General features: G+C 42.6%; 1 protein-coding gene across 1 annotated transcript in view; it reads right to left on the reverse strand.

Annotated features, from left to right (window-relative positions):
• The window catches only part of SRPX (sushi repeat containing protein X-linked), a 99,746-nt gene that overhangs the window by 14,270 nt on the left and 59,059 nt on the right, over window positions 1–26,417 (reverse strand). Inside the window, exons 5-8 of the mRNA XM_065900717.1 lie at window positions 21,640–21,766; window positions 18,078–18,199; window positions 17,171–17,350; window positions 15,578–15,711 (exon numbers count right to left, since the gene is read on the reverse strand). Of these exons, the coding sequence (XP_065756789.1) occupies window positions 15,578–15,711; window positions 17,171–17,350; window positions 18,078–18,199; window positions 21,640–21,766 (563 nt within the window). The remainder of the gene's footprint in view (window positions 1–15,577; window positions 15,712–17,170; window positions 17,351–18,077; window positions 18,200–21,639; window positions 21,767–26,417) is intronic.

The following is a 26,417-nucleotide window of genomic DNA, read 5'->3' on the forward strand; positions in this document are numbered from 1 at the left end:
CAGTACAAAGCATTTAGTAAGCCTGACCAGAATCCAGACAGTCATGAAGCCCATCCTACAGCTGCATTTGGGCAGGGAACCAAGATAGCAGTCCTATCCAGCTGCTCTCAGCCAGTGGCACGCCCCCACCGCTAACCTCAGAGCTCGAACAGATGCCTTGACCAAACTGACCCTAATAATGGGCTCCACCTGCCCAAGGATGTTACCAGCAGACATGTCCAGAAACCTAAACAGAGCTGACTGGTGAAGAACTGTCTCTGCCAAAGTAAACCTGAAAGTCTGGAAAAAGAGATCACTTATTCAAATGAACAGACGCTGGTATAAAGAATCAAGGATCATGAAAAAGCAAGTATGTATGATACCACCAAAGGTAAGTAATAAAGGGCCAATAACTGACCCTAAGGAAATGGAGAGCTATGAAGTTTCAAAGAATTCAGAACGATCATCTTCAAGAGGTTTCGTGAGCTACAAGAACAGACAACTAAATGAAATTAGAGAAGTAAACAAAATGAGTTCAACAAAGAAATATAAACCATGAAAAAAATCATAGAGCTGAAGAATAGAATAACTGAACCAAAGAATTCAGTAGAGCGCTTCGGACTTCCCTGGTGGTGCAGTGGTTGAGAATCCGCCTGCCAATGCAGGGGACACAGGTTCGAGCCCTGGTCCAGGAAGATCCCATATGCCGTGGAGCAACTAAGCCCGTGAGCCACAACTACTGAGCCTGTGCTCTAGAGCCCACGAGCCACAACTACTGAAACCCGTGTGCCACAACTACTGAAGCCCGCGCACCCACAGCCCGTGCTCCCCAACAAAGAGAAGCCACCGCGATGAGAAGCCCGCGCACCACATCGAAGAGTAGCCCCCACTCGCCACAGCTAGAGAAAGTCTGTGCACAGCAACAAAGACCCAATGCAGCCTGAAATAAATTAAGAAGGAAAAAAGAGAGAGCTTCAAAAGCAGATTCAACCATGCAGAAGAATCAAATCCTGGAAAACAGGCCATTTGAAATTATCCAGTCAGAGGAACAAAAAGGAAAAATAATGAAAAAAGATGGAAGGGAGCCTAAGGGACTTATGGTACACAAAGAAAAATATTCGAATTTTTGGAATTCCAGAAGGAGAAAAGGGACAAAAAGTGTATTTAAGTCAATAATGGCTGAAAACTTCCCCAAACCTGGGGAGAGAACTAGACATCCAGATTCAGAAGGCCCAAAGGATCCCAAATAGGGTGAACCCAAATAGGGCTACACCAGGACATATTATAATTAAATTTTCAAAAGTCAAAGTCAAAGAATTTTAAAAGCAACAAGAGAAAAGAGAGAAGTTACATACAAGGGAACCTCCATAAGACTATCAGTGGATTTCGTAATGGAAATTTTTCAGACTAGAGGAGAATGGTAGGACATATTCAAAATACTCGGGGTGGGGGGAGGGGGACTTCCGTGGCAGTCCAGTGGTTAAGACTTTGCCTTCCAATGCAGGGGGTGTGGGTTCGATCCCTGGTTGGGGAGCTAAGATTCTGCATACCTCACAGCCATAAAACCAAAACATAAAACAGAAGCAATATTGTAACAAATTCAGTAAAGACTTTAAAAATGGTCCACATGAAAAAAAAATCTTAAAAAAAAACATTGGGGGGAAAACTGTCAACCAAGAAATTCTACACCCAGTGAAGCGCCCCTTCAGAAATAAAGGAGGGATAAATACTTTCCCTAAATAACAAAAGCTGAGAAAATTCATCATCACTAGACATGCTTTACGAGAAACGTTATAGGAAGTTCTTGGAGTGGAAGTACAGTCAGCCCTCCATATCCACGGGTTCTGCATCCACAAATTCAACCAACCGTGGACCACGTACTATGTGTACAACTGGAGGATCCTTGGATGTGGAGCCCACAGATACAGAGGGCTGACAATGGGACATGAGCATCCACAGATTTTGGTGTCCCCAGCAAGTCTTGCAACCAGTTCCCTGCAGATACTGAGGATGATAATTATCATAAAAACATAAGGCAGTGTAAAACTCACTGCTATGGAAAATACAGTCAAACTTGGATTCTGTAATATGGTAATAGTGGTATGTAATTCACTTACAGCTCTAGTTTAAAAGTTACAAAACAAACATGGTCAATGGAGACAAGATGGCAGAGTAGGGGAACATGAGCTCACCCCTTCTTACAAAAACACCAAAATCTCAGCTAACTACTGAACAACCACCAACAAAAAACATGCTGGAGGGACTTCGCTGGTGGCGCCGTGGTTAAGAATCTGCCTGCCAATGCAGGGGACAGGGGTTCAAGCCCTGGTCTGGGAAGATCCCACATGCCACAGAGCAACTAAGACCGTGTGCCACAACTACTGAGCCTGTGCTCTAGAGCCCATGAGCTACAACTACTGAGCCCACATGCCGCAACTACTAAAGCCTGTGCTCCACAACGAGAAGCCACCGCAATGAGAAGCCTGCGCACCGCAGGGAAGAGTAACCCCCGCCTGCAACTAGAGAAAGCCCACACGCAGCAACGAAGACCAAACTCAGCAAAAATAAATTAAAAAAAAAAACAAACACTGGAACCTACCCAAAAAGATACCCTACATCCAAAGACAAAGAAAAAGCCAAAAAGATGGTAGGAGGGGCACAATGAAATCCTATACCCACTGGATGGGTGAACCACAAACTGGAAAATAATTATACAACAGAAGTTCTCCCACAGGAGTGAAAGTTCTGAGTCCCACATCAGGTTCCCCAGCTGGGGGGTCTGACAATGGGAGGAGGAGCCCCCAGAGAATCTAGATTTGAAGGCCAGTGGGGTTTGATCACAGGGATTCCACAGGACTGGGGGAAACAGAAACTCCACTCTTGGAGGGCACACAAGAGGTCTCGTGCTCACCAGGACACAGGGGAAAAAGCAGTGACCTCATAAGAGACTGGGCCAGATGTACTTGCTAGTATTGCAGGGTCTCCTGCAGAGGCGGGGGCGGGAGGGGGCGGCTGTGGCTCACTGCGAGGACAAAGACACTGGTAGCAGTAGTTCTGGGATGTACTCATTGGTGTGAGCCCTCATGGAGGACGCCATTTTCTCATCAAGACCTGGCCCCACACAACAGGCTGTAGGCTCCAGTGCTGGGACACCTGAAGGCCAAACAACATTCAACGCTCCAACATTAGCATTATTGAAGTCCCAGAAGGAGAAGAGAGAGAGAAAGGACCTGAGAAAAATATTTAAAGAGATAATAGCTGGGGCTTCCCTGGTGGCGCAGTGGTTGAGAATCTGCCTGCTAATGCAGGGGACACGGGTTCAAGCCCTGGTCTGGGAGGATCCCACATGCTGTGGAGCAACTAGACCCGTGAGCCACAACTACTGAGCCTGTGCAGCTGGAGCCTGTGCTCCGCAACGAGAGGCCGTGATAGTGAGGCCTGTGCACCACGATGAAGTGTGGCCCCCGCTTGCCACAACTAGAGAAAGCCCTCGCACAGAAACGAAGACCCAACACAGCAAAAATAAATAAATTAATTAATAAACTCCTACCCCCAACATCTTCTTAAAAAAAAAAAAGAAAGGGGATAATAGCTGAAAACTTCCCTAACATGGGAAAGGAAACAGTCACCCAAGTCCAGGAAGTGAAGAGAGTCCCAGGCAGGATAAACCCAAGGAGGAACATGCCAAGACACACAGTAATCAAATTGACAAAAAGTAAAGACAAAGAAAGAACATTAAAAGCAACAAGGGAAGAGCAACAAATAACATACAAGGGAATCCTCATAAGGTTATCAGCTGATTTTTCAACAGAAACTCTGCAGGCCAGAAGGGAGTGGCATGATATATTTAAAGTGCTGAAAGGGAAGAACCTACAACCAAGATTACTCTACCCAGCATGGATCTCATTCAGATTTGGAGAAATCAAAAGGTTTACAAACAAGCAAAAGCTACGAGAATTCAGCACCACCAGACCAGGTTTGCAACAAATGCTAAAGGAACTTCTCTAGGCAGAAAAGGCCACAATTAGAAACAAGAAAACTACAAATGGAAAAGCTCACTGGTAAAGGCAAGCATACAGTAAAGGTAGGAAATCATACACACAAATCTATCAAAACCAGCAATTGTGAGAAGAGGAGAGCACAAATGCAGGATACTGGAAATGCATTTGAAATTAAGAGGAGCAACTTAAAACAACCTTGTTTATATATAGACTGCTGTATCAAAACTTCATGGGAACCACAAACTGAAAATCTACAGATCACAAGAGGATAGAACAAAAGAAGAGAAGAAAAAAGACCCACAAAACAAATCCAAAACAATTAAGAAAATGGCAATAAGGAACATACATATCAATAATTACCTTACACATAAAGAGATTAAATGCTCCAACCAAAAGACAGACTAGTTGAATGGATCCAAAACCAAGACCCGCATATATGCTGTCTACAAGAGACCCCCTTCAGATCTAGGGACACATACAGACTGAAAGTGAGAGGATGGAAAAAGGTATTCCATGCAAATGCAAATCAAAAGAAAGCTGGAGTAGCAATACTCATATCAGACAAAATACACTTTAAAATAAAGACTGTTACAAGAGACAAAGAAGGACACTACATAATGATCAAGGGATCAATCCAAGAAAAAGATACAAGAATTATAAATATATATGCGCCCAACATAGGAGCACCTCATATATAAGGCAAATACTAACAGTCATAAAAGGAGAAATTGACAGTAACAATAATCATGGGGGACTTTAACATACCATTTTCACCAATGGACAGATCATCCAGACAGAAAATCAATAAGGTATACAGGCCTTAAATGACATATTAGACCAGATGGACTTTATTGATATTTATAGAGCATTCCATACAAAAGCAGCAGAATACATGTTCTTCTCAAGTGCACATGGAACAATCTCCAGGATTGATCACATGCTGGGCCACAAAGCAAGCCTCGGTAATTTTAAAGAAAATTGACAACGTACTGACAACAACTGACAGCAAGCATATTTTCTAACCACAATGTGAGGAAATACTATAAAAAAACAAACACATGGAGGCTAAACAATATGCTACTAAACAACCAATGGATCGCTGATCAAAGAGGAAATGAAAAAACACCTAGAGACACATGAAAGCACAATGATCCAAAACCTATAGGACTCAGCAAAAGCAGTTCTAAGAGGGAAGTTTATAGCAATACAATCTTACCTCAGGAAAGAAGAAACATCTCAAATAAACAACCTAACCTTACACCTAAAGCCACTACAGAGAAAGAAGAACAAACAAAACCCAAAGTTAGCAGAAGGAAAGAAAAAATCAGACCAGAAATAAATGAAACAGAGACGAAGAAAAGTTCAATGAAACTAAAAACTGGTTCTTTGAAAAGACAAACAAAATTGATAAGCCTTTAGCCAGACTCATCATGTAAAAAAGGGAGAGGGCCCAAATCAATACAATCAGAAATGAAAAAGAAGTTACAAGGGACCCCACAGAAATACAAAGGATCATAAGAGACTACTACAAGCAACTATATGCCAATAAAATGGACAACCTGGAAGAAACGGACAAATTTTTAGAAAGGTACAACCTCCCAAGACTGAATCAGGAAGAAACAGAAAATATGAAGAGACCAACCACAAGTAATGAAATTGTAACTGTGATTTAAAAACTCCCAACAACCAAAGTGTAGGACCAGCTGGCTTCACAGATGAATTTATCAAACATTTAGAGAAGAGTTAACACCTATCCTTCTGAAACTATTCCCAAAAAACTGCAGAAGTAGGAACACTCCCAAACTCATTCTATGAGGCCACCATCACACTGATACCAAAAATAGACAAAAATAGACAAAGATAACACACACACACACAAAATAACAGGCCAATATCACTGATGAACATAGACACAAAAATCCTCAATAAAATACTAGCAAACCAAATCCAACTATACATTAAAAGGATCATGCACAATGATCAAGTGGGATTTATCCCAGGTATGCAAGGATTTTTCAATATCTGCAAATCAATCAGTGTGATACACCACATCAACAATTTGAAGAATTAAAAATCATAAGATCATCTCAATAGATGCAGGAAAAGCTTCTGACAAAATTCAACACCATTTATGATAAAAACTCTCCAGAAAGTGGGCATAGAGGAAACCTACCTCAACATAATAAAGGCCATATATGACAAACCTATAGCTAACATCATACTCAATGATGAAAAGCTGAAAGCATTTCCTCTAAGATCAGGAACAAGAGAAGGATGCCCACACTCTTGCCACTTTTATTCAAAATAGACTTGGAAGTCCTAGTCACAGCAATAGGAGAAGAAAAATAAAAACAATCCAAACTGGAAAAGAAGACTATCACTGTTTGCAGATGACATGATATATAGAGAGAGAGAATCCTAAAGATTCTACCAGAAAACTACTAGAGCTCATCAATGAATTCAGTAAAGTTGCAGGATACAAAATTAATGCACAGAAGTCTGTTGCATTTCTATACACTAACAATGAAATATCAGAAAGAGAAATTAAAGCAACAATCCCACTTATCATTACATCAAGAAGAATAAAATACCTAGGAATAAACCTACCTAAGGAGGCAGAAGACCTGTACTCTGGAAACTATAAGATGCTGATGGAAGAAATTAAAGATGACACATACAGTTGGAAAGATGTACCATGTACTTGGATTGGAAAAAATAATATTGTCAAAATTACTATACTAGGGCTTCCCTGGTGGCGCACTGGTTAAGAATCCACCTGCCAGTGCAGGGGACACGGGTTCGAGCCCTGGTCCAGGAAGATCCCACATGCCACAGAGCAACTAACCACAACGGGTTCGAGTTGTGTGCCACCAACTACTGAAGCCCGCGTGCCTAGAGCCTGTGCTCCGCAACAAGAGAAGCCACCGCAATGAGAAGCCCGTGCACCGCAATGAAGAGTAGCCTCAGCTCACCGCAACTAGAGAAAGCCCGCGGGCAGCAATGAAAGCCCAATGCAGCCAAAAATAAAGCAATAATTCAAAAAAATTTTACTATACTAACAAAAGCAATCTACAGATTCAGTGCAATCCCTATCAAATTACCAATGGCATTTTTCACAGAATTAGAACCAAAAAAAAACTTAAAATTTGTGTGGAGACACAAAAGGCCCTGAATAGCCAAAGCAATCTTGAGAAAGAAAAATGGAGCTGGAGGAATCAGGCTCCCTAATTTCATACTATATACTACAAGGCTACAGTCATCAAAATAGTATGGTACTGGCACAAAAACAGACATATAGATAAATCGAACAGTATAGAAAGCCCAGAAATAAACCCATGCACCTATGGTCAATTAGTCTATGACAAAGGAGGCAAGAGTATACAATGGAGAAAAGATAGTCTGTTCAATAAATGGTGCTGGGAAAACTGGACAGGTACATGTAAAAAAAATGAAATTAGAACATTATCTAATACCATACACAAAAATAAAATTAAAAAGGACGAAAGACCTAAATGTAAGACCAGATACCATAAAACTCTTACAGGAAAACAGGAAGAACACTCTTTGACATAAATTGCAGCAATATTTTTTTCTATCTGTCTCCCACAGTAATAGAAATAAAAATAAACAAATGGAACCTAATTAAATTCAAAAGCTTTTGCACAGCAAAGGAAACAATAAACAAAAAGACAACCCACAGAATTGGAGAAAACATTTGCAAGCAATGCAACCTGCAAGGGATTAATCTCCAAAATTTATGAACAGTTCGTGCGGCTCAATATCAAACAAACAACCCAATCAAAAAACGGGCAGAAGACAGACCTAAATAGACATTTCCCCAAAGAAGACATACAGATGGCCAGGAAGCATATGAAAAGATGCTCAAAATCACTAACTATTAGAGAAATGCAAATCAAAACTACAATGAGATATCACCTCACACCAGTCAGAATAGCCATTATCAAAAAGTTTACAAACAATAAATGCTGGAGAGGGTGTGGAGAAAAGGGAACCCTCCTACACTGTTGGTGGGAATGTAAAATTGGTACAGCCACTATGGAGAACTTACAGTATGGAGGTTCCTTAGAAAACTAAAAGTAGGGGCTTCCCCGGTGGCACAGTGGTTAAGAATCCGCCTGTCAATGCAGGGGACACGGGTTCGAGCCCTGGCCCAGGAAGATCCCACATGCTGCGGAGCAACTGAGCCTGTGCACCACAAGTACTGAGCCTGCACTCTAGAGCCCGCGAGCCACAAATAGTGAGCCTACATGCCACAACTGCTGAAGCCCTCATGCCCAGAGCCTGTGCTCTGCAACAAGAGAAGCCACAACAATGAGAAGCCCGTGCACCGCAACAAAGAATAGCCCCCGCTCACCACAACTAGAGAAAGCCTGCACACAGCAACGAAGACCCAACACAGCCATAAATAAATAAATAAATAAATAAATAAATTTATAAGGCAAAACCCCCCTAAAAACAGAGCTACCATATGATCCCGCAATCCCACTCCTGGGCATATAACTGGAGAAAAACATGGTTCAGAAGGATACATGCACCCCAATGTTCATTGCAGCTCTGTTTACAATAGCCAAGACATGGAAGGAACCTAAATGTCCATCAACAGATGAATGGATTAAGAAGATGAGGTACATATATACAATGGAATATTACTCAGCCATTAAAAAGAAAGAAATAATGCCATTTGCACTAACATGGAGGGACCTGGAGATTATCATACTAAGTAAAGTAAGTCAGAGAAAGACATATCATATGATATTGCTAACATACGGGATCTAAAAAAAATGATACAAATGAACTTATTTACCAAACAGATATAGACTCACAGACTTAGAGAATGAACTTTTGGTTACCAGGGAGGAACAGTAGGGGGGAGGGATAGAGTAGAAGTTTGGGATTGACAGGTACACACTGATATATTTAAAGTAGATAACCAACAAGGACCTACTGTATAGCACAGGAAACTCTGCTCAATATTCTATAATAACATAAATGGGAAAAGAATTTGAAAATGAATAGAAACATGTATAACTGAATTACTTTGCTGTACACCTGAAACTAGGACAACATTTTTAATCAACTTTATTCCAATATAAAATAAAAATTTTTTAAAAGGTAACTTAGTAAAAAAAAATGGTAAAAATAACTAAAACTACAGTAATTTATTAGGTACACAATATTAAAAATTGTAACATCAATAACCTAAAATGTGAAGGGAGGAGAAGTTAAAGTATAAAGCTTAAGACTTTATTGAAGTTAAGGTGGTATTAGTTTAAAATAGTGTGTTTTAATTTTAAGATTTTTTAGAATGTAAGCCTTATGGTAACAAGTGATACATCTGAATTACAAAGAATATGATAAAGTCAAAGCGTACTAGTACCTCACAACATCAAAACACAATAAAAGAAAGCAGGGTAAGAAGGAAAAATGGATCTAGAAAACAACCAGAAAACAATTAACAAAATGGCCTAAGTCCTTATTTACCAATAATTACTTTAAATGTAAACAGATTCAGTTCTCCAAACGAGAAACAGAATAGCTAAATGAATTTTTTTAAAAAAGATTCAACGATATGCTGCCTACAGGAATGACTTTAGCCTTCAAGACACACATAGGCAGAGTAAATGGATGGAAAAATATTTTAAGCAAATAACTAAAAAGTCAGGAGTAGTTAAGTCAGACAAAATAGGCTTTAATTTTTAAAACGGTAAAAGGAGACAAAGAAGGTGATTTTATAATGATAAAGGGATCAATATATCATGAAGTTATAAAGATTATAATTATTGATGTGCCCAACATTGGAAAACTGAAATATCAATACATGAAGCAAAAACTAATAGAGCTAAATAAAAGGAGAAGTAAACAGCTATACAGTAATAGTTGGGGACATTAACACCCTACTTTCAACGATGGATAGATCATCCAGACAGAGAAATCAATAAGGTAAGAGCAAATTTGAACAACACTATAGACCAAATATAATCACAGAATATCCTATCCAACATCAGCAGAAAACACATTCTTCTCAAGTGCACACAAAACATTTTCTAGGATAGACCATAGGTCACAAAATAAGTCTTAGAAAATTCAAGAAGACTGAAATCATACCAAGTATCTTCTCTGACCACATTGGTATGAAACTAGAAATCAGTAACAAGAAGAAACTGGAAATTCACGAATACATGGAAATTAAACAACATTCTCCTGAATAACATATGGATCAAAGAAATTAAAGGGGCAATAAAGTATCTTGAGACAAAAAGTGGAGAAACAACATACCAAAACTTATGGGATGCAGCAAAAGTAATTATAAGAGGGAAGTGCACAACAATAAAAACATTAAAAAGCAAGAAATTTCCCAAATAAACAACCTAACTATGCCTTAAGCTAGAAAAAGAAACTGAGCCCAAAGTTATTAGCAAGAGGAAGGAAATAATGATTAGAGAAGAAATAAATGAAATTGAGAACAGAAAAACAATAGAAAACATTAACCAAACTAAGAGTTGGTTCTTTGAAAAGATAAACAAATTTGACAATCCTTTAGCTAGACTAACCAAGGAAAAAAGAACTCAAATCAACAAAATTATACATGACAAAGAAGACATTACAACTGATACAACAGAAATACAAAGTTTATAAGAAGCTATTGTGAAGAGCTCTACACCAGTAAACTGGACAACCTAGAAGAAGTGGAAAAATTCTTAGAAACATACAAACTATCAAGAGTGAATCATGAAGGAATAGAAAGTCTAAATAGACCAGTTACTAGTAAGGTGATTAAATAAGTAATCAAAAATCTCCCAGTGAAGAAAAGCCCAGGACCAGATAGCTTCACTAGTGAATTTTGCCAAACATTTAAAGAAGAATTAACACTAATCCTCAAACTCTGCCAAAAAAATAGAAAAGGAGGAAACACTTCCAAACTCATTTTATGAGGTCAGCATTACCTTGACACCAATGTCAGAAAAGGACACTATCAGAAAAATACAGATCCATAACCCTGATTAATATAGAAGCAAAAACTCTCAAAATACTAGCAAACTGAATTCAACAGCATATTAAAAGGATAATTCAGCATGACCAAGTGGAATTATACTTAGGATGCAACGATGGCTCAACATACACAAATCAATGTGATACATCAGATTAATAGAATGAAAAGAATCATCTCAGTATATGGAGAAAAAGCATTTGACAAAATACAACTTCTGTTCATGACTAAAAAAAACTCTGGTAGAGAAAGAAGGTACCTCCCACAGTTTACGTCATACTCAGTGGTGAAAAGCCAAAAGATTCTAATGGCATTTTTACATAAGTAGGGAAAAAAAGAACAATCCTAAAGTTTGTAGAGAACCACAAAAGACCCCTAAATAACCTAGCCATCCTTAGAGAATAGAACAAAGCAGGAGGCCTCACACTTTCTAATTTCAAGCTATACTATAAAGCTATGGTAATTCAAACAGTATGGTACTGGCCTAAAAACAACAACAAAAAAATCAAATGGAACAGAATTGAGAGCCAAGAAATAAACCCAAGCATACACAGTCAACTAATATTTGACAAAAGAGCCAGGAATATTCAATGGAGAAAAGACAGTCTCTTTAATAATTGGTGCTGAAAGAACTGGATATTCACATGTAAAAAAAATGAAAAAAAGCCCCTATCTTATACTACTTATAAAAAGGAACTTGAAGTGGATTAGAGACTTAAATTTAAGATCTGAAACCATGAAATTCCTAGATGGAAAAACAGGAAAACGAGCTCCTTGATATAGGTCTTGGCAATGATTTTTGGATATGACACCTTAAGCACTAGCAACAAAATGAAGAAAACAAACAAGTGGGATTACATCAAACTAAGAAGCTTCTGCACAGTAAAAGAAACTATCAACACGTGAAAAGACAACCTACAAAATGGGGGAAAAAACTGCAAACCATGTATCTGATAAGGGGTTAATATCCAAAATATCTAAAGAACTCATACAACTCAATAGCAAATAAATACATACTCTAATTTAAAAATGGGCAAAAGACCTTAATAGACATTTCTCCAAAGAAGATATATGAAAGGCCAACAGATACATGAAAAGATGCTCAATATCACTAGTCATGAGAAAAATGCAAATGAAAATCATGAGGTATCACCTCATGGCTATTAGGATGGCCATCGTCGAAAAGACACATAACAGTCAGCACTGCTGCTCTACGTGGATGGAGCTCGTGTGCTGTTGGTGGGAATGTAAATTGGTGCAGACACTACGGAGAACAGTATGGAGGATGCTCAGAAAATTAAAAATACAACTACCATATGATCCAGCAATTCCACTGCTGGGTATTTATCCAAAGAAAAACACTAACTTGAAAAGATATAAGCATCCCCATGTTCTCTGCAGCATTATTTACAATAGCCAAGCTATGCAAACAACCTCAATGTCCACTGATGGATGAATGGATGAGGAACATGTGATAGGTAGAATGGAACATTATTTAGCCACAGAAGAGTGAAATCTTGCCATCTGCAACATGGATGGACCTTGAGGGCATTATGTTAAGTGAAGTAAAAGAGGAAAAGGTAAATATCATATGATCTCTCATATGTGTAGAATCTTAAAAGAAAAAAAGAAAAACACTGAGCTCATGGATATAGAAAACAGATTGGTGTTTTCCTGAGGTGGGGGCTGGGGGTTGGGCAAAAATGGGTGAAGAGGGTCAAAAGGTACAATTTACAGTGATAAAATGAAAAAATTATGGGGACGCAATATACAGCTTGGTGACTGTAGTTAATAATACTGTACTGTATATTTGAAAGTAGCTAGGGGAGTGGATCCTGAAAGTTCTCATCATGAGAAAAAAAATTTTCGCCACTAGGTATGGTGATGGGTGTTAAATGGACTACTGTGGTGATCGTTTTGCAATATATACAAGTATTGAATCGTTATGTTGTACACCTGAAACTAATGTTATATGCCCATCATACCTCAATTTTAAAAAAAAGAAAATGGGGCTTCCCTGGTGGTGCAGTGGTTGAGAGTCCGCCTGCCGATGCAGGGGACACGGGTTCGTGCCCCGGTCCGGGAAGATCCCACCATGCCGCGGAGCGGCTGGGCCCATGAGCCATGGCCGCTGAGCCTGCGCGTCCGGAGCCTGTGCTCCGCAACGGGAGAGGCCACAGTAGTGAGAGGCCCACGTACCGCCAAAAAAAAAAAAGGTCCAGCCCCCAGAGCTGGCCCTTGGCAAGAGCCTCGGGAACGTGACCCACTCAACCATATGCCAGAAAATCTCATCGGGAATGCCAATGGCAGTAAGGGAACAAAAAAGTAATTTAAGATGAATACGACTAAATGGGAAAAGAAAATTTAAACTGCTGAATTATTAGAACACCAAGTTTTTATTACACTTCCACTGAAATCTCTCTGGGGTGACAGAATTGGTAGACAAGTTAGAAAAGGTAGAAATATACATTTTTATTATTCTAACTGAATCACATAAGCCAATCAAACCTTTCCTTGAAGGCTCTGCTTAAAATGCCAATGTAAATATGTTGGGGGGGGGTCACATATAAACACCTTGATAGCAAATATCTCATCCAACTAGTTGATTAGTAATTTAGCAAGTACCTGAAGGAATAGGATAGACTAGGGCAGGGGTCAGCCAACATATTCTGTAAAGGGCCAGATAGTAAAGGTTTTAGGTTTCATGGGGCTGGATGGTCTCTGTCCTAACTACTCAGCGGTGCCTTTGTGGTGCTAAAGCAGCCATAGAGAATGCACAAACGCATGAGCCTTGGCTGTGCTTCAATAAAATTTTACTTACAAAAGCCACAGTTTGCCAAACAGAGGAAAAGCAAGTTGTCTGGCTTTTTCATTTTTCCATGGAACTAAGAAGAGGTCAGGGGACTTCCCTGGTGGCAGAGTGGTTGGGAATCCGCCTGCCAGTGCAGGGGACACAGGTTAGATCCCTGGGCCAGGAAGATCCCACATGCCGCAGAGCAACTAAGCCTGTGCACCACAACTAGTAAGCCTGCGCTCTAGAGCCCTCGAGCCACAACTGCTGAAGCCCGTGTGCCCTAGAGCCCACGCACCACAACTACTGAGCCCACGCACTGCAACTACTGAAGCCCACATGCTCTAGGGCCCGCGTGCCGCAACTACTGAGCCTGCATGCTGCAACTACTGAAGCCTGCGTGCCTAAAGCCTGTGTTCCGCAAGAAGAGAAGCTACCACAATGAGAAGCCCGCGCACTGCAACAAAGAGTAGCCCCTGCTCACCACAACTAGAGAAAAGCCCGCATGCAGCAATGAATTTCCAATGCAGCCAAAAGAAAAAAAAAGAGAGAGAGGGAAAGAAAAGGTCAGGAAACGTATGGTTGTGAAATAGAGCCCGCAAGGCCAATTTCCCACACAACGGAGTGGTGCGGGCTTGTGCTAACCAAAGAGCAACTCCCTAGCTGGGACGAGGCGACACAAGGTGGAGGTCAGGTGGCAGGGATTGGGGCTAAAGACGAGATGAATTGGGTTCCTATCAAAGGAGCCCAAAATGTTTTATATGGCTCTTCAGAGTTCATGGGAAGTCCAAGTACATGGGGAGAATAAACAAAGTTTTATCATTATTCATTGTCTTAATGCTGAAATGAGAAGTTAAATTGTAGCCTTTGATTAAACCAAGATTGTTCTAAAAACCTAGTTCTATTCACTGTAATACAGGAATGAAACATTCCTCCCAAAATGTGCAGCACCGTGTCCATGACCCAGCATAACATCCTACCTCTTTAGCATTCAATCAGACTGGCCACTCTTATTGACAACACGCTTCAGGACAGAAATCAAACAAGTTCTAATTCAATCCTTTCAGTTTCTAGCTTGTTTGGTTTTTTTCCCCAAAAGACACTGGTTGCCTCATTCTGTAGCTACAAAACTTACACAGCTAAAAAGGGCACATTCCCTAGCAAAGCGCCCCCCATCAAACTTTGAAGTTCTTAGGAATCACCTGAAGGTCTTGTTAAAATGTAGTTTCTGATCCAGCAGGTCTGGGATGGGGATCGAGAATTTGCATTTCTAACAAGCTCCCAGGTCATACTGACGCTGCTGGTCCACAGAGCACACACACTTGGAGAACCGCTTCTCTAAAGGATGGTTATCCCTCTCTGAGGAGCTCTGTGAGAGCTGGGGAAGCTCCCTGCAGCAGGATGTGGGGCCTGAGGGCTCCTAGACCCCTCTCATCCCTTGAGCCAGCCTTTAGGGCCAACAACTGCTTGATCGCCTCCCTCGCAGGCATATCCTGGACGGGTTCAGCAAAGACAATTTGTTCTTTGGCTGAACCTGGACAGCATGTCAATTAGGCTTATTAGTGAAGACGACCAAACCTCATTAGTTGGAAAACGATTGGGTTAGCTCTGGGGAGTCAATGTTAATTAGGTTATGCCCCAGAGCCAGAAATGAATGGGGGGAGTTCTGAAGTGCGGTTCCTGAAGCTCACGGGAAATGGATTAGGCACTGAATCTGGCCTTTGCTTTTAATGAAATGACTGGGCCCCTCCTGTTCAGAGGTCTCCCTCCCGCCTTGGCCCTGCTGCAAGGACTCACCTGCAGCATCCCCAGCTGCAGCCGGTAGAGGAGGTTTCGGGCTGTGGGCGTGGACACAATGAGCAGTCTTCTTTTCTCATAAAACTGATCCAGAAGCGCAGCGGCTGTTCTGACGCCGACATTGACGTTCATAGCTGTAATCAGAAATGGCCAGACAGGTCAGAAACTCTCTACTGGTTCTGGCTCAACACAGCCTGTGATGAGACACAGAACCACATGTGTAAGAAGTAAACCCTGAGATAAAGATTCAACTAGAAATATTAGTTTATTCGGGAGGTGGTCCCAAGGAGCACTGGGTTGGGGAGGGGGGAAGTGTGTTAGTTTCCTCTCGCTGCTATCACTCGCCACCACAAACCCCGTGGCTTAACAAACACACATTCACTTACAATCCTGGCGGTCCGAAGTCTGGGACGGGTTTCACTGGGGTAAAGGCAAGGTTGTTGGCTCGTAGCCTCTCCCCCACCTTCAAAGCCAGCAGCACAGCATCTTCCAGCCTCTCTCCTCTCTGACCTCTGCTTCCCTCATCGTTTTCTCTGACTCTGAGAGCACGCCTGCCTCCCTCTTATAAGGACGCTTGTGATTCCATTGAGCCCACCTGGATAATCCACGCTCTTCTCCCCATCTCAAAATCCTTAACTTAATTAACACCTTCAAAGTGCCTTCTGCTACCTAACGTAATATATTCACAGGTTCTGGGGATGAGGATGTGGGTATTTTTGCTAGGCCTGGGGGGTGGGCATTCCTCTCCTGCCTCAGGAAATGAGACGGGGAAGGAAAGAGGGATGTTCTTTGTACTTTGATGTATGAAATTGAAGAGCCTCAGGCATTTAGCTGAAGACTTATGTGTCTGTGTCTCTCTGTCTCTGTCTCTCAGCTAACTCTGAATGGCTGGGATTAAAGGGAAAGCATAAAGATGAGAAAGTACCAGGAAACGAGAAAACAGTGAAGTATAGAAATAAAAGACATGTCTGGAATTTTCTGGCCAGCCCAAATTTCACACTATAATCACTACCCATTTACCATTTAGGTAAGAGATGACACCCTTCTCCAATGGCAAAGTTCCAGGGTGTTTTGATTTTGGTCTCGTAGTTGCCCAGAGCACAGCTTAGGATGACACTATTAAAGCAGAACTTACAACCACTCCAGGAGTGGGCAAAGTATTATCCTCCTCATTTGCCCAAGGTCTGCGGGACTTTCCAGCCAGTGCTGCAAAGCAGGCATTCTATCATCTGTGTGCAGCAGTGTGCTGGCTTTGTAAAAAGATCCTTACATTTGTAGAAGGGAGGAACAAGGGCACAGACTGTGCTGATTCATAATGCCGCTGATTCATGATGGGCTCTGGGCTCCCACCTCCAGCTTCCTCCTTACAGGACATGAGAGAGAAATCAGAAGATAGGCAGAGGCACAGGAAGAGGGCAGGTGAGGTGGGCTGCCCGGGGATTCGAGGACTGTTTTCACCCATCCGATGAAGAGGGCTGGCACCGAACCTTTCACGGTATACAGAACGAAGCCCTCCCTCCTCCCCGTACTGGAAATCTGGGCCAAAGGGTCTTCAGGGTCTGCTGCTGGCTGGAGAGAGGGCTGCCCTCGTACCTGCACAGGTGGGCTCCGTGCCAGACCAGGCCAGGTTGGACTGACACACTCGGGCAGGGCTCCCCTGGAGCTCGTAGCCTCCGATGCAGGAGAATTCACAGGTGGCCCCGTAATTATCGCCGTCGCTGGAGCACTTCATGTAGCCATTCTCTGGGGCGTTGAGTTTGCCGCAGCGTCTGACTGTGTGGGACACAAGCCCAGAGGGGGCTCAGTGCTGAGCTCCCCGCCACAAAGTAACCAGGGAAGGGGAGGGTTCAGAAGCACCAGAAAACGAGTGAGGGGGCAGGCATGGGGGCAGGCATAGCTCTCTGGCCAGTGGGTGGGCCTTGGGATGGTCATTGTTCATACTAACAAGACCACTGAGATGCACTGATTTAGCCCCCTGTGTTCTAGATGAGGAGGTTGAACTCAGAAGAATAAGGAGGAAGGATGGTTAGTTAAGTAACTGCCCACTGAGGCATAAAATAAACCTTTTTTTTCAGGTAGACCAAGAGTTCTAGAGCACCAAGAACATGGTCTCCTGGTGACCCCAGCTGGGGCGGGGGGGTTCTCCTAACCTCCTTCATATCAGTAGAAGGACTTACAGGCTTTAGCTGGTCACCGAAGCCCAGGGGTGGAAAAGTTATTGAGTAATACTCTTCTGGGACAGCCAGCTGTGGGCTTACGTGAGACAAACTTACTGCTCTCTCGGACTCCTTCAATCTGCCAGCACTGGACCTCATCCGGATCGGAATTGTGAAATTCAGGCATTAAGATGGCACCCTTCCCCTAGCCTCGTGATCAGAGGCTAATCCAGACCTGGCAAGTCTCCCTCTGGCAGTGGCCACTCACAGAGGGTTCTTGCTTAAGGCTCTGTTTCCCTTTGTTCTTATAAAGAGAGAAAAAAGCCAAGAACCAGTCATCTTACCTCTTACTTTAACTCGAAATTTGCAAATGCCCTTGTTCTCAGCTCTGTCATACACTGTGTATTGGATCTTGTGGTCTCCTTCTGGAAAATGTGAGCCTGGGGGTAGGCCTTTTAGAATAACACTTAAAGGGGGAAAAAAAATCAGAAACACCAAAGATGATCATTGTAGGCCTAACAACAACTGGGCCATGATGGGCGTAATGATCAAAGAGGGGCATCACGGGCATTTGTTGAGTACCCATTCTGCCCAAGATACAGAGACTCCAAGGGACAGCCATTGGACCAGTTTTACTACTTGAATTCTCAAAGAATAGAATTTCCTGAGCTTTACTCTGTTTTGGAAGAGCGGTTTGAGACCAGAAAAATGGAAGTCCCCAATTCCTGGGAAGTTCAGATTTATTTTTCTCGTTGGAATGTAGAACAGAGGATGGGGGATGCTCAGAACCCAGGGCCCAACTCTTCCTTCCTTTGTTCCAAGGGGGACCTGCATTGCCTCCCTGTTGGGAGAATGAAGGAATTTTCTGTGAGGAAAATCATTTGAGAGGGAAGTCCGAGCACTCATTGGCAATTTGGGCCTGCAGGGGGCGCTAGAACTTTCTCTGCTTTTTCTATCTGGGTGGAGACCTTTCCTGAGCAAAAGGCAAGTTCACTGTGATTCCTTGGTGATCCTAATAATAATAATAACTTAAGTTATTATTATTAATAATAAGTTATTATTACTATCATTATTATTGTTCTTTGCACGTACATAAACCTTATATATGTCAGGCATGGTTCTAGGCATTTTACATATATTAGTTTATTTAATCCTCACAACAACCCCATGAGGTAGGCATCATTATCCGCATTTCACAGGTGAGGAAATTGAGGCACCAAAAGATCAAGGAACTTGCCCAAGGTCACACAGCATGGGTGACTCCTGCATCTTTCTTCTTGGTTGTCTGATAAGAGCAGCAGTAGGTACAACATGATCAAATGCCAGGTTTTGTTTGTTTTTCAATAGATAATTTCCCTTCTCTCTATACTTCTTAGAAATAATGAGAATATTGGCTAATAATAGGCATGTGAAGTTATCACTGTCACCATTGAGGAGAACCTTCCACATAGGTGGACAAGGTAGCTGTTTACTTGTAAAAGGGTGAAGTGAGGGGTGTTAGGAAAGTGCCAGAAATCCCACCATTAGAGACGTGTCACTTTGAACCTTAGATGCTTTAAGGTCCTCAAGAAGCACAATTTAAAAGCAGATAAACCTGAAAGAAATCAGACTTCCAACGTGAGTGGCTGCTCACCTCTTGGAGACACTCTTTCATCTGACATGCAAATAACAGTCATAAGGAGTAACTAAGGGAGCTCACAGGAAGCACTTGTCTCAGTGCCTGACACTAGAACCTTCCCTCCTAGAAGGGGACTATATAACAGGAGCTTCCAAAACACATGGGGAAGAGAAATGTCAGAGAAGCAAGGAGGCCAAGCAAGAGCTGAAAAGGGGACAAGACGGCCTTCTCTGAACCCCTCGTTCTGCCCAAGGAAGCGTCCTGCTCCACGCCTCCGCCGGCTCTGAGCTGTAGAGCTCAGGAAGCCGACAGCTGCTCTGAACAGAGGCGTCGGGGCTACTAAGACGCGCCTTCAAAATGTCACATTTCTGGGCTTCCCTGGTGGCGCAGTGGTTGAGAGTTTGCCTGCCGTTGCAGGGGACACGGGTTCGTGCCCCGGTCCGGGAGGATCCCACATGCCACGGAGCGGCTGGGCCCGTGAGCCATGGCCGCTGAGCCTGCGCAGCCGGACCCGTGCTCCACGACGGGAGAGGCCACAACAGTGAGAGGCCCGCGTACCGCAAAAAAAAAAAAAAAAAAAAAGTCACATTTCTAACCATAACACACAGGTTACCCACAGGCATGCCAAGGTGAATATCCTTGTTTGATAGAGTCATCTGATGACCTGATATTGTGTGTTTATTATACCAGATTTCAATAGCAATCACAGTTGTGAAAAAAATGTAAGAACCTATTATGGACTAGGGGTTAGCCAGGCATTGTGCTGGGTCCCAAAAGATTCAACGATAGTTAAAACCCAATCCCTGATTCTATCAACTGTGATTTATTTTTTCATCCCAATTGCCTAAAGTTTCTCCTTAGGGGTTTGTGACGTGTATACAACAACAAATAAATACTTTTCTTAATACTCAAAGTTTATCTTTGAGGAGTTACAAGGGGAAACATAACAATTATGATCTAAGCTAGATGGTGCACAGGGAGATCATTATCAGGCTGCGGGAACAAAATGTCCTGCTACGGGTGAGAGACTCAGGCTCTTGCTAGTAGAAGATGTTCTATTATGACTAATAATCGCTCTAAAACATTTCCTCTTGCCCAGCCTGGGTTGACAGGATTCTAGAAAGTCTTTCCCTGCTGTATGGCTCACCGGGGGGTAAGTCAGAGGTATTCTTTGCCCACAGATGGAAACTCGGTAAGGAGGTCTAGCAGGACGGTGAACTTTAAGGCATGGATGTGAACGTGCTGACATGAAGTAGTGGCCTTCAGGGAAGGTGGGGGCCCAGCAAATAGCCGCAGGGGCACAGGCCCATATGCTAGATTAGAACAACATGTGGCTGAACTTCACCGAAGGGAACCACCCATTTTTAAAAACATTTGGGATGTATTTCAAACTACTCATGCAGTTGGTCCTGGAGAATGGGGGAAAGGAAGAAGGCAGAAGATCCCGTCTCCTTTTACTTTCTTTCTTTTTTTTTTTTGCGGTACGTGGGCCTCTCACTGTTGCGGCCTCTCCCGTTGCGGAGCACACGCTCCGGACGCGCAGGCTCAGCGGCCATGGCTCACGGGCCCAGCCGCTCCGCGGCATGTGGGATCTTCCCGGACCGGGGCACGAACCCGCGTCCCCTGCATCGGCAGGCGGACCCTCAACCACTGCGCCACCAGGGAAGCCCCCATCTCTTTTTTTTTTTTAAAGCTGCTTCTTTAAGTGTTTAATGTGGTTGCAAGTTTTAAAAAATAAAAATCAAATGTTTTGAAAGAAGCAGGTGCCAAAACACAAGGGATAGACTCACAGAGCACAAGGGGGGCAACATCGGGCTCCGCCTGGGAGACACAGAGGTTCCCAGCGAGGTGGTGGCTTAGGAAGGTCTGGGCAGGGGCCCCTGGCAGGCAATGGGGGTGAGTCTATCCCTGAATTTACCAGTTGGCTTCCTCTTCCTCCTTCCGTCTCTTCTCCTCCCTTCTTCCCACCACCCCGTCGTCTTACTTCCTTTCTTTCCTTTGACAGATATTTACTGAGTACCAACTATGTGCTAGGCATGGTTCTGCGCATTAGGGATATGGCAGCGAACATACTGTAGTGGAGACAGGCAATAAACAAATACGAAAGTGAAAAATATAGTATGTCGGACGGTGAAGAAAAATAAAGAAATGAATGAGGAATGGCTGAAAGAGTGCTGTACTGAGTCTGAAAGCATTAACTGACCAGCATAGATACACTTCCTGACTCTGGGTGGTGAATGTCTCACAAAAAAGAGGCAGCATCATTCCAGCTGCCAAGTTGCACTTACTCAGTGAGAATGCCATCTGCTGTGTCTCTTCCCTCAGGGGTCTCCCAGGACACCCGGACTGTCAATTTATTGGGTTCCGCAATGCGTTCCTTCACACTTGGGCACTTGATTCTAGGAGGTTCTATATCTGCAAACAGAACCAGAATATTCTCGCCATCAGCAGGAAATATCTCATCAACCTGGGGTTCAACACCCAGCATTTGACATGCCCAAAGGTCTAGGTGCTCCCCACTTTTGAAGGGTTTCTTCACCCCTCTGTATTTCTCTTCCCTCCCTTCATCTTGCCCCTTCTTGCCTGCTGAGTTTTAAAGATTGAGTACTCACCTGTGCATTGCTAAACCTGCAATCAGCTGGCCTTGCTAGGTGTCTCGTGGGGTAATTTATTAGCTACAGCAACTTCTTCCCCAGACTTCCAAACTCTGCCTGCTGACTTGGCAATATGGCAGTTACTCGACTAGAAGTCATTCAGCCATTCTGAGTCCCTCCCGCTTTAAAGACAGCGTCATAGGAGACTAGAGAAAGGTGCCTTAGGTATCATCTAGTTCCATTCAATTCAAGGCAACAAATCTTTAGTGAGTACCTGCCTTCCCCAAGGCATCATTCTAACTGCTGGGTTTGGGCAGGCACAAAGGCAAGAGAACCATGTACTTCTCAGAGAGTCTACAGTCTGTTGGGGATCATGTTACCATATGTGAAATATGACACAAGGTATAAAATGACACTGCCCCAGGCTACATAAAAGTAAATGCTATAGGGACTTCCCTGGTGGCGCAGTGGTTAAGAATCCGCCTGCCAATGCAGGAGACACGGGTTCGAGCCCTGGTCGGGGAAGATCCCACATGCCGCGGAGCAACTAAGCCCATGCGCCACAACTACTGAAGCCCGCGCGCCTAGAGCCCGTGCTCCACAACAAGAGAAGCCACCGCAATGAGAAGCCCACGCACCACAATGAAAAGTAGCCCCCGCTCACCGCAACTAGAGAAAGCCTGTGCACAGCAACGAAGACCCAACGCAGCCAAAAAATAAATAAATTTATTTATTTACTTATTTAAAAAAAAGTAAATGCTATGGAGGCTTAAAAGAATTACCCAATGCTCTCATTTTACAGATATGGATACTGAGGCTCAGAGTGATTTATTTAAGGCCAGGCATGTAAATAATGATAATGTGAATTATAACCCAAATTAGAGCACTTACCCCTGGAACCAGCTCTCTCTCTCCTGGCTATGTCTATCCCCAACATACTCCTCAATATCTTAAACAATGATCTGTCTGGGTCCACTCTCCCCTCCAACTGCCACTGGACCACACTTATGCCTTTGTATTTCGGGACAGCAGTTTTACCTTGGTTCTGACCCTCCAAAGACCTCCCAAATAGTTTCCCTACCTGGTAATAGAATTTCTGCCCCCTCACTATCAAGGATGGGTTGATAATGAGGGCTAGCAATAAATGAGATGTCAATTCCTTACTCCCTTAGATTTCATCTTATTATAGCTAAAGTGAAATCAGAAGAAGGGGGAATTCAAACTTTGGCAAATTCTACTGGATGATTCTGAATAGGTAGAGAATGTATTTAAAGAGGGCAGAGTAAATTAACAACATGTAGATTTGCATTGCTTTACATGTCAGCTGGTAATTATTTACATGCTACTACAGCCTGAATGAAAATGAAATGTCATTCGATTCTGAATTACAAACACCTTTGAGAGGCTAAATGCACCAAGTAAAGTCTTCATATACTTTCTCCTGTGTCTTGTCCAATAACTTCTCATTTTATTTAGGGTAAGAAATTATGAATAATTTGTTAAACAATTTTGTCTTCAGCTATCCAAATTCATTTTCATTCTACGGCATGCTTCAATGGAGTGTGAATTTACAGCCCTAATACACTAATCCTAAATTGAATAACTACCATATTTTATTGAATCTAAGTCACTATCGATTGCGAGATGCATCCTAATTCCAGGGATAGTAAAATGTGAAAAAAAATATGCTTCTTAGAATTGATAAAGTTTATAAATGTGATGGTGCAATGGAAGCTGCTTTAAATACATTAGAGGTGTCTATTTTCAGTTGATACGTTTTTAAAAATAATCCCCCTTTTTCTGGTTTTACTGTGACAGGTAATAGAAGACATACTTTACAATTCAGATGAACATTTCACAGCTTTGGGTGAATCAGGAAGACAAGTGTACAATACCTGCCCCCTGCTGGCCAAATACAGTTGGCAACCTCATAATAGAAAGCATATTTATTTTTAAAAAATTTAAAGCCAAAAGGGAGGGGCTGAGGAGAGGAGATAGATTTCACTGTAAAATTAGTTAGTGTTACCAGATTTTCTTGGAGCGACACTGTCAGAGTGAAGAGATACTCTTACCCTCTGTGTCATGTAAACTAAACAGCTGGATGATAGGCTGGGTTGTTTTCCCTATAAACTTGACATTGTCACTGAGCAAACAGCACTCCAAATTAGGTTATCTGGGTGAAGAGTCTCAGAGCTTCTGAAAGCCAGCTTCTGACAGCTAACAACGATCTGCTGAAACTGGCCTAATTTTTCAGAAGTGGTGTTCCTCCAAGCCAGAAACAAGAAGAAATAAAGCACTAAAAATAATAGCTAATATTTACTGAACCCTCCTACCTGTCCACCCCAGGCGAAGTACTATCCCTGCATTATTTCATTGAATTCTCGCCACCACCTACTAGACTAAGTACTGTTATTATCATCCCCATTTATAGACCGGGAAGCATCTCCTCTCTTTTGGAATTTCTTTGTGGTCTGAGATTCTAAGCCATGATCGCATCTTTTTCAATTATTTTAATCAGCCGAACACTTCTGTATGTCTGCCTGCCGCTGACCTAGCGTTTTCCTCCATCCTCTGCACACACATTCTTCCACGGTCGCCGGCTCCAGCTTCCCCTTACATCCTTTAAGAGCGGCAGCAGGACTGAACTCTGTTGCATCCTCCAGCGTCATGGCCTCTCTTTCAGCTCAAGAGACCAGCTGGCCTGCCCTTCCCCAGATGCTCCAGGACTGAAGCCTAGTATTATACAGCCATGGCCATCATTGCTTTTTCTAAGTTATTATAAATTTCCATGAATGAAATAAACGAAGTTACTATAGAAACTGAATCATGACTCCTTGTTGAGTCAGGATGCCCACAGAGCCAGTTATTGTGTGGCAACTGTGCGACTCTGCACAGAAAAGCCTGGCCTCTGCCCCACTCACTGGAGACATCTGACAAACTGTCTCCCTCCTCCGTGCTCTAGTTTCTTCTCTGCATATAAAAATATCAGAAACAAATATACTGCACTCTATCAACTACTGTTTATCTGAGAAGCTAAACTATATACCTGGGAATATTGAACACGTCTAACCAGGTAGGTGGTAGGTGGTAGGTAGTGGAAATAAGAAAGAGGGTGAAAAGGGCAATGTTCTGGCCAACAGATAACAAGGGGGAAAAAACCCTTTAAACTAAGGTTATAAATTAACTGCATCCTAAAATGTTTGCTTAAATAATGTTTTCCAGTGGAGACCTGTGTTTGAACATGACTGTTAGAGGTATGAAGAATAGGTGCTTCAGAACATAACAGTAACTTGTGTCTGGGACTGCCTCACCTGGAGTGGGGATGCGCGTTCTTCACTCCCTCCACCTCATTCTAAGACAAGGTGATATTCTTTTTTTTTTTTTTTTCTTTTTTCACTGTTGTGGCCTCTCCCGCTGCGGAGCGCAGGCTCAGCGGCCATGGCTCACGGGCCCAGCCGCTCCGCGGCACATGGGTTCTTCCCAGACCGGGGCACAAACCCGTGTCCCCTGCATCGGCAGGCGGACTCTCAACCACTGCGCCACCAGGGAAGCCCAAGGTGATATTCTTATCTCAAGAATGTAAAGGCTCATCACAGCTGCTCACAGCAAGCAGACTCCATTTGATGCTCCTTTCCTCTCTGATGTCCTCCATAACTCATTCCAACTGGATTTACGTTTGGGAACTATCTTATACATTTTCTTTATTAAATACAACTGATTATTGCAATGAGAACCTCAATTTTTAAGCAAATTGTTTCTATAAATACTTTTACCTATATGGTATATAATATGATTTTTTGTTGAATTTAAAATTTTATTTTATTGAAGTATAGTTGATTTACACCAACTGGCTTTTTAACTAATCTTTTTCTCCCTTGATCTTTTACACCAACTTCCTCTCAATCTGTACAGTCGATGTGTTCACCCGCTCTCCCATCCCCCTTCTTTTTTTAGCACAAAAGAAGTTTCCCCGGGCCTGTGGCCCTCCAGAATAAAGACTATATTTCCCAGGCTTGTCTGAAGTTAGGTGTGGCCATGGGATGGCTTCCACCAGTGGGTTGTCAGAAGAAGTGATGTGCTTTTCAAAAAGTATGTGTGGCTACCCCCGCTTCCACCCTGGTTTGAATGTCCATGGGGTGGGGAGCCGGAACAGCATCTTCGACTGTGGGATGAAAGTGGCAAGTTGAGGATGGAAGGACAAATGAGAAGGAGTCTGGGTCTAGGACACTGCCCCGGACAAACATTTATACGAGAACAGAACTTCTATCTTGCTTAGGGCATTATGACTTTGGCCTTGTTAATAGTATGTGAACTGGGATATAAGCAATCACACCTTTTTTTTTTTTTTTTTTCAAATTTGGTATGGCATCTTCCAAGATGTATATCATTAATGATTTCTAAGCTCTGATTTCTAACAAAGGATACTCTGGCGAATTTCCTGCAAAGATGGCCACCCATAATCCCCTTATATA

This window comes from Phocoena phocoena, chromosome X (genome assembly GCF_963924675.1).
Source record: "Phocoena phocoena chromosome X, mPhoPho1.1, whole genome shotgun sequence".
Classification (NCBI taxonomy): Eukaryota; Metazoa; Chordata; class Mammalia; order Artiodactyla; family Phocoenidae; genus Phocoena; species Phocoena phocoena.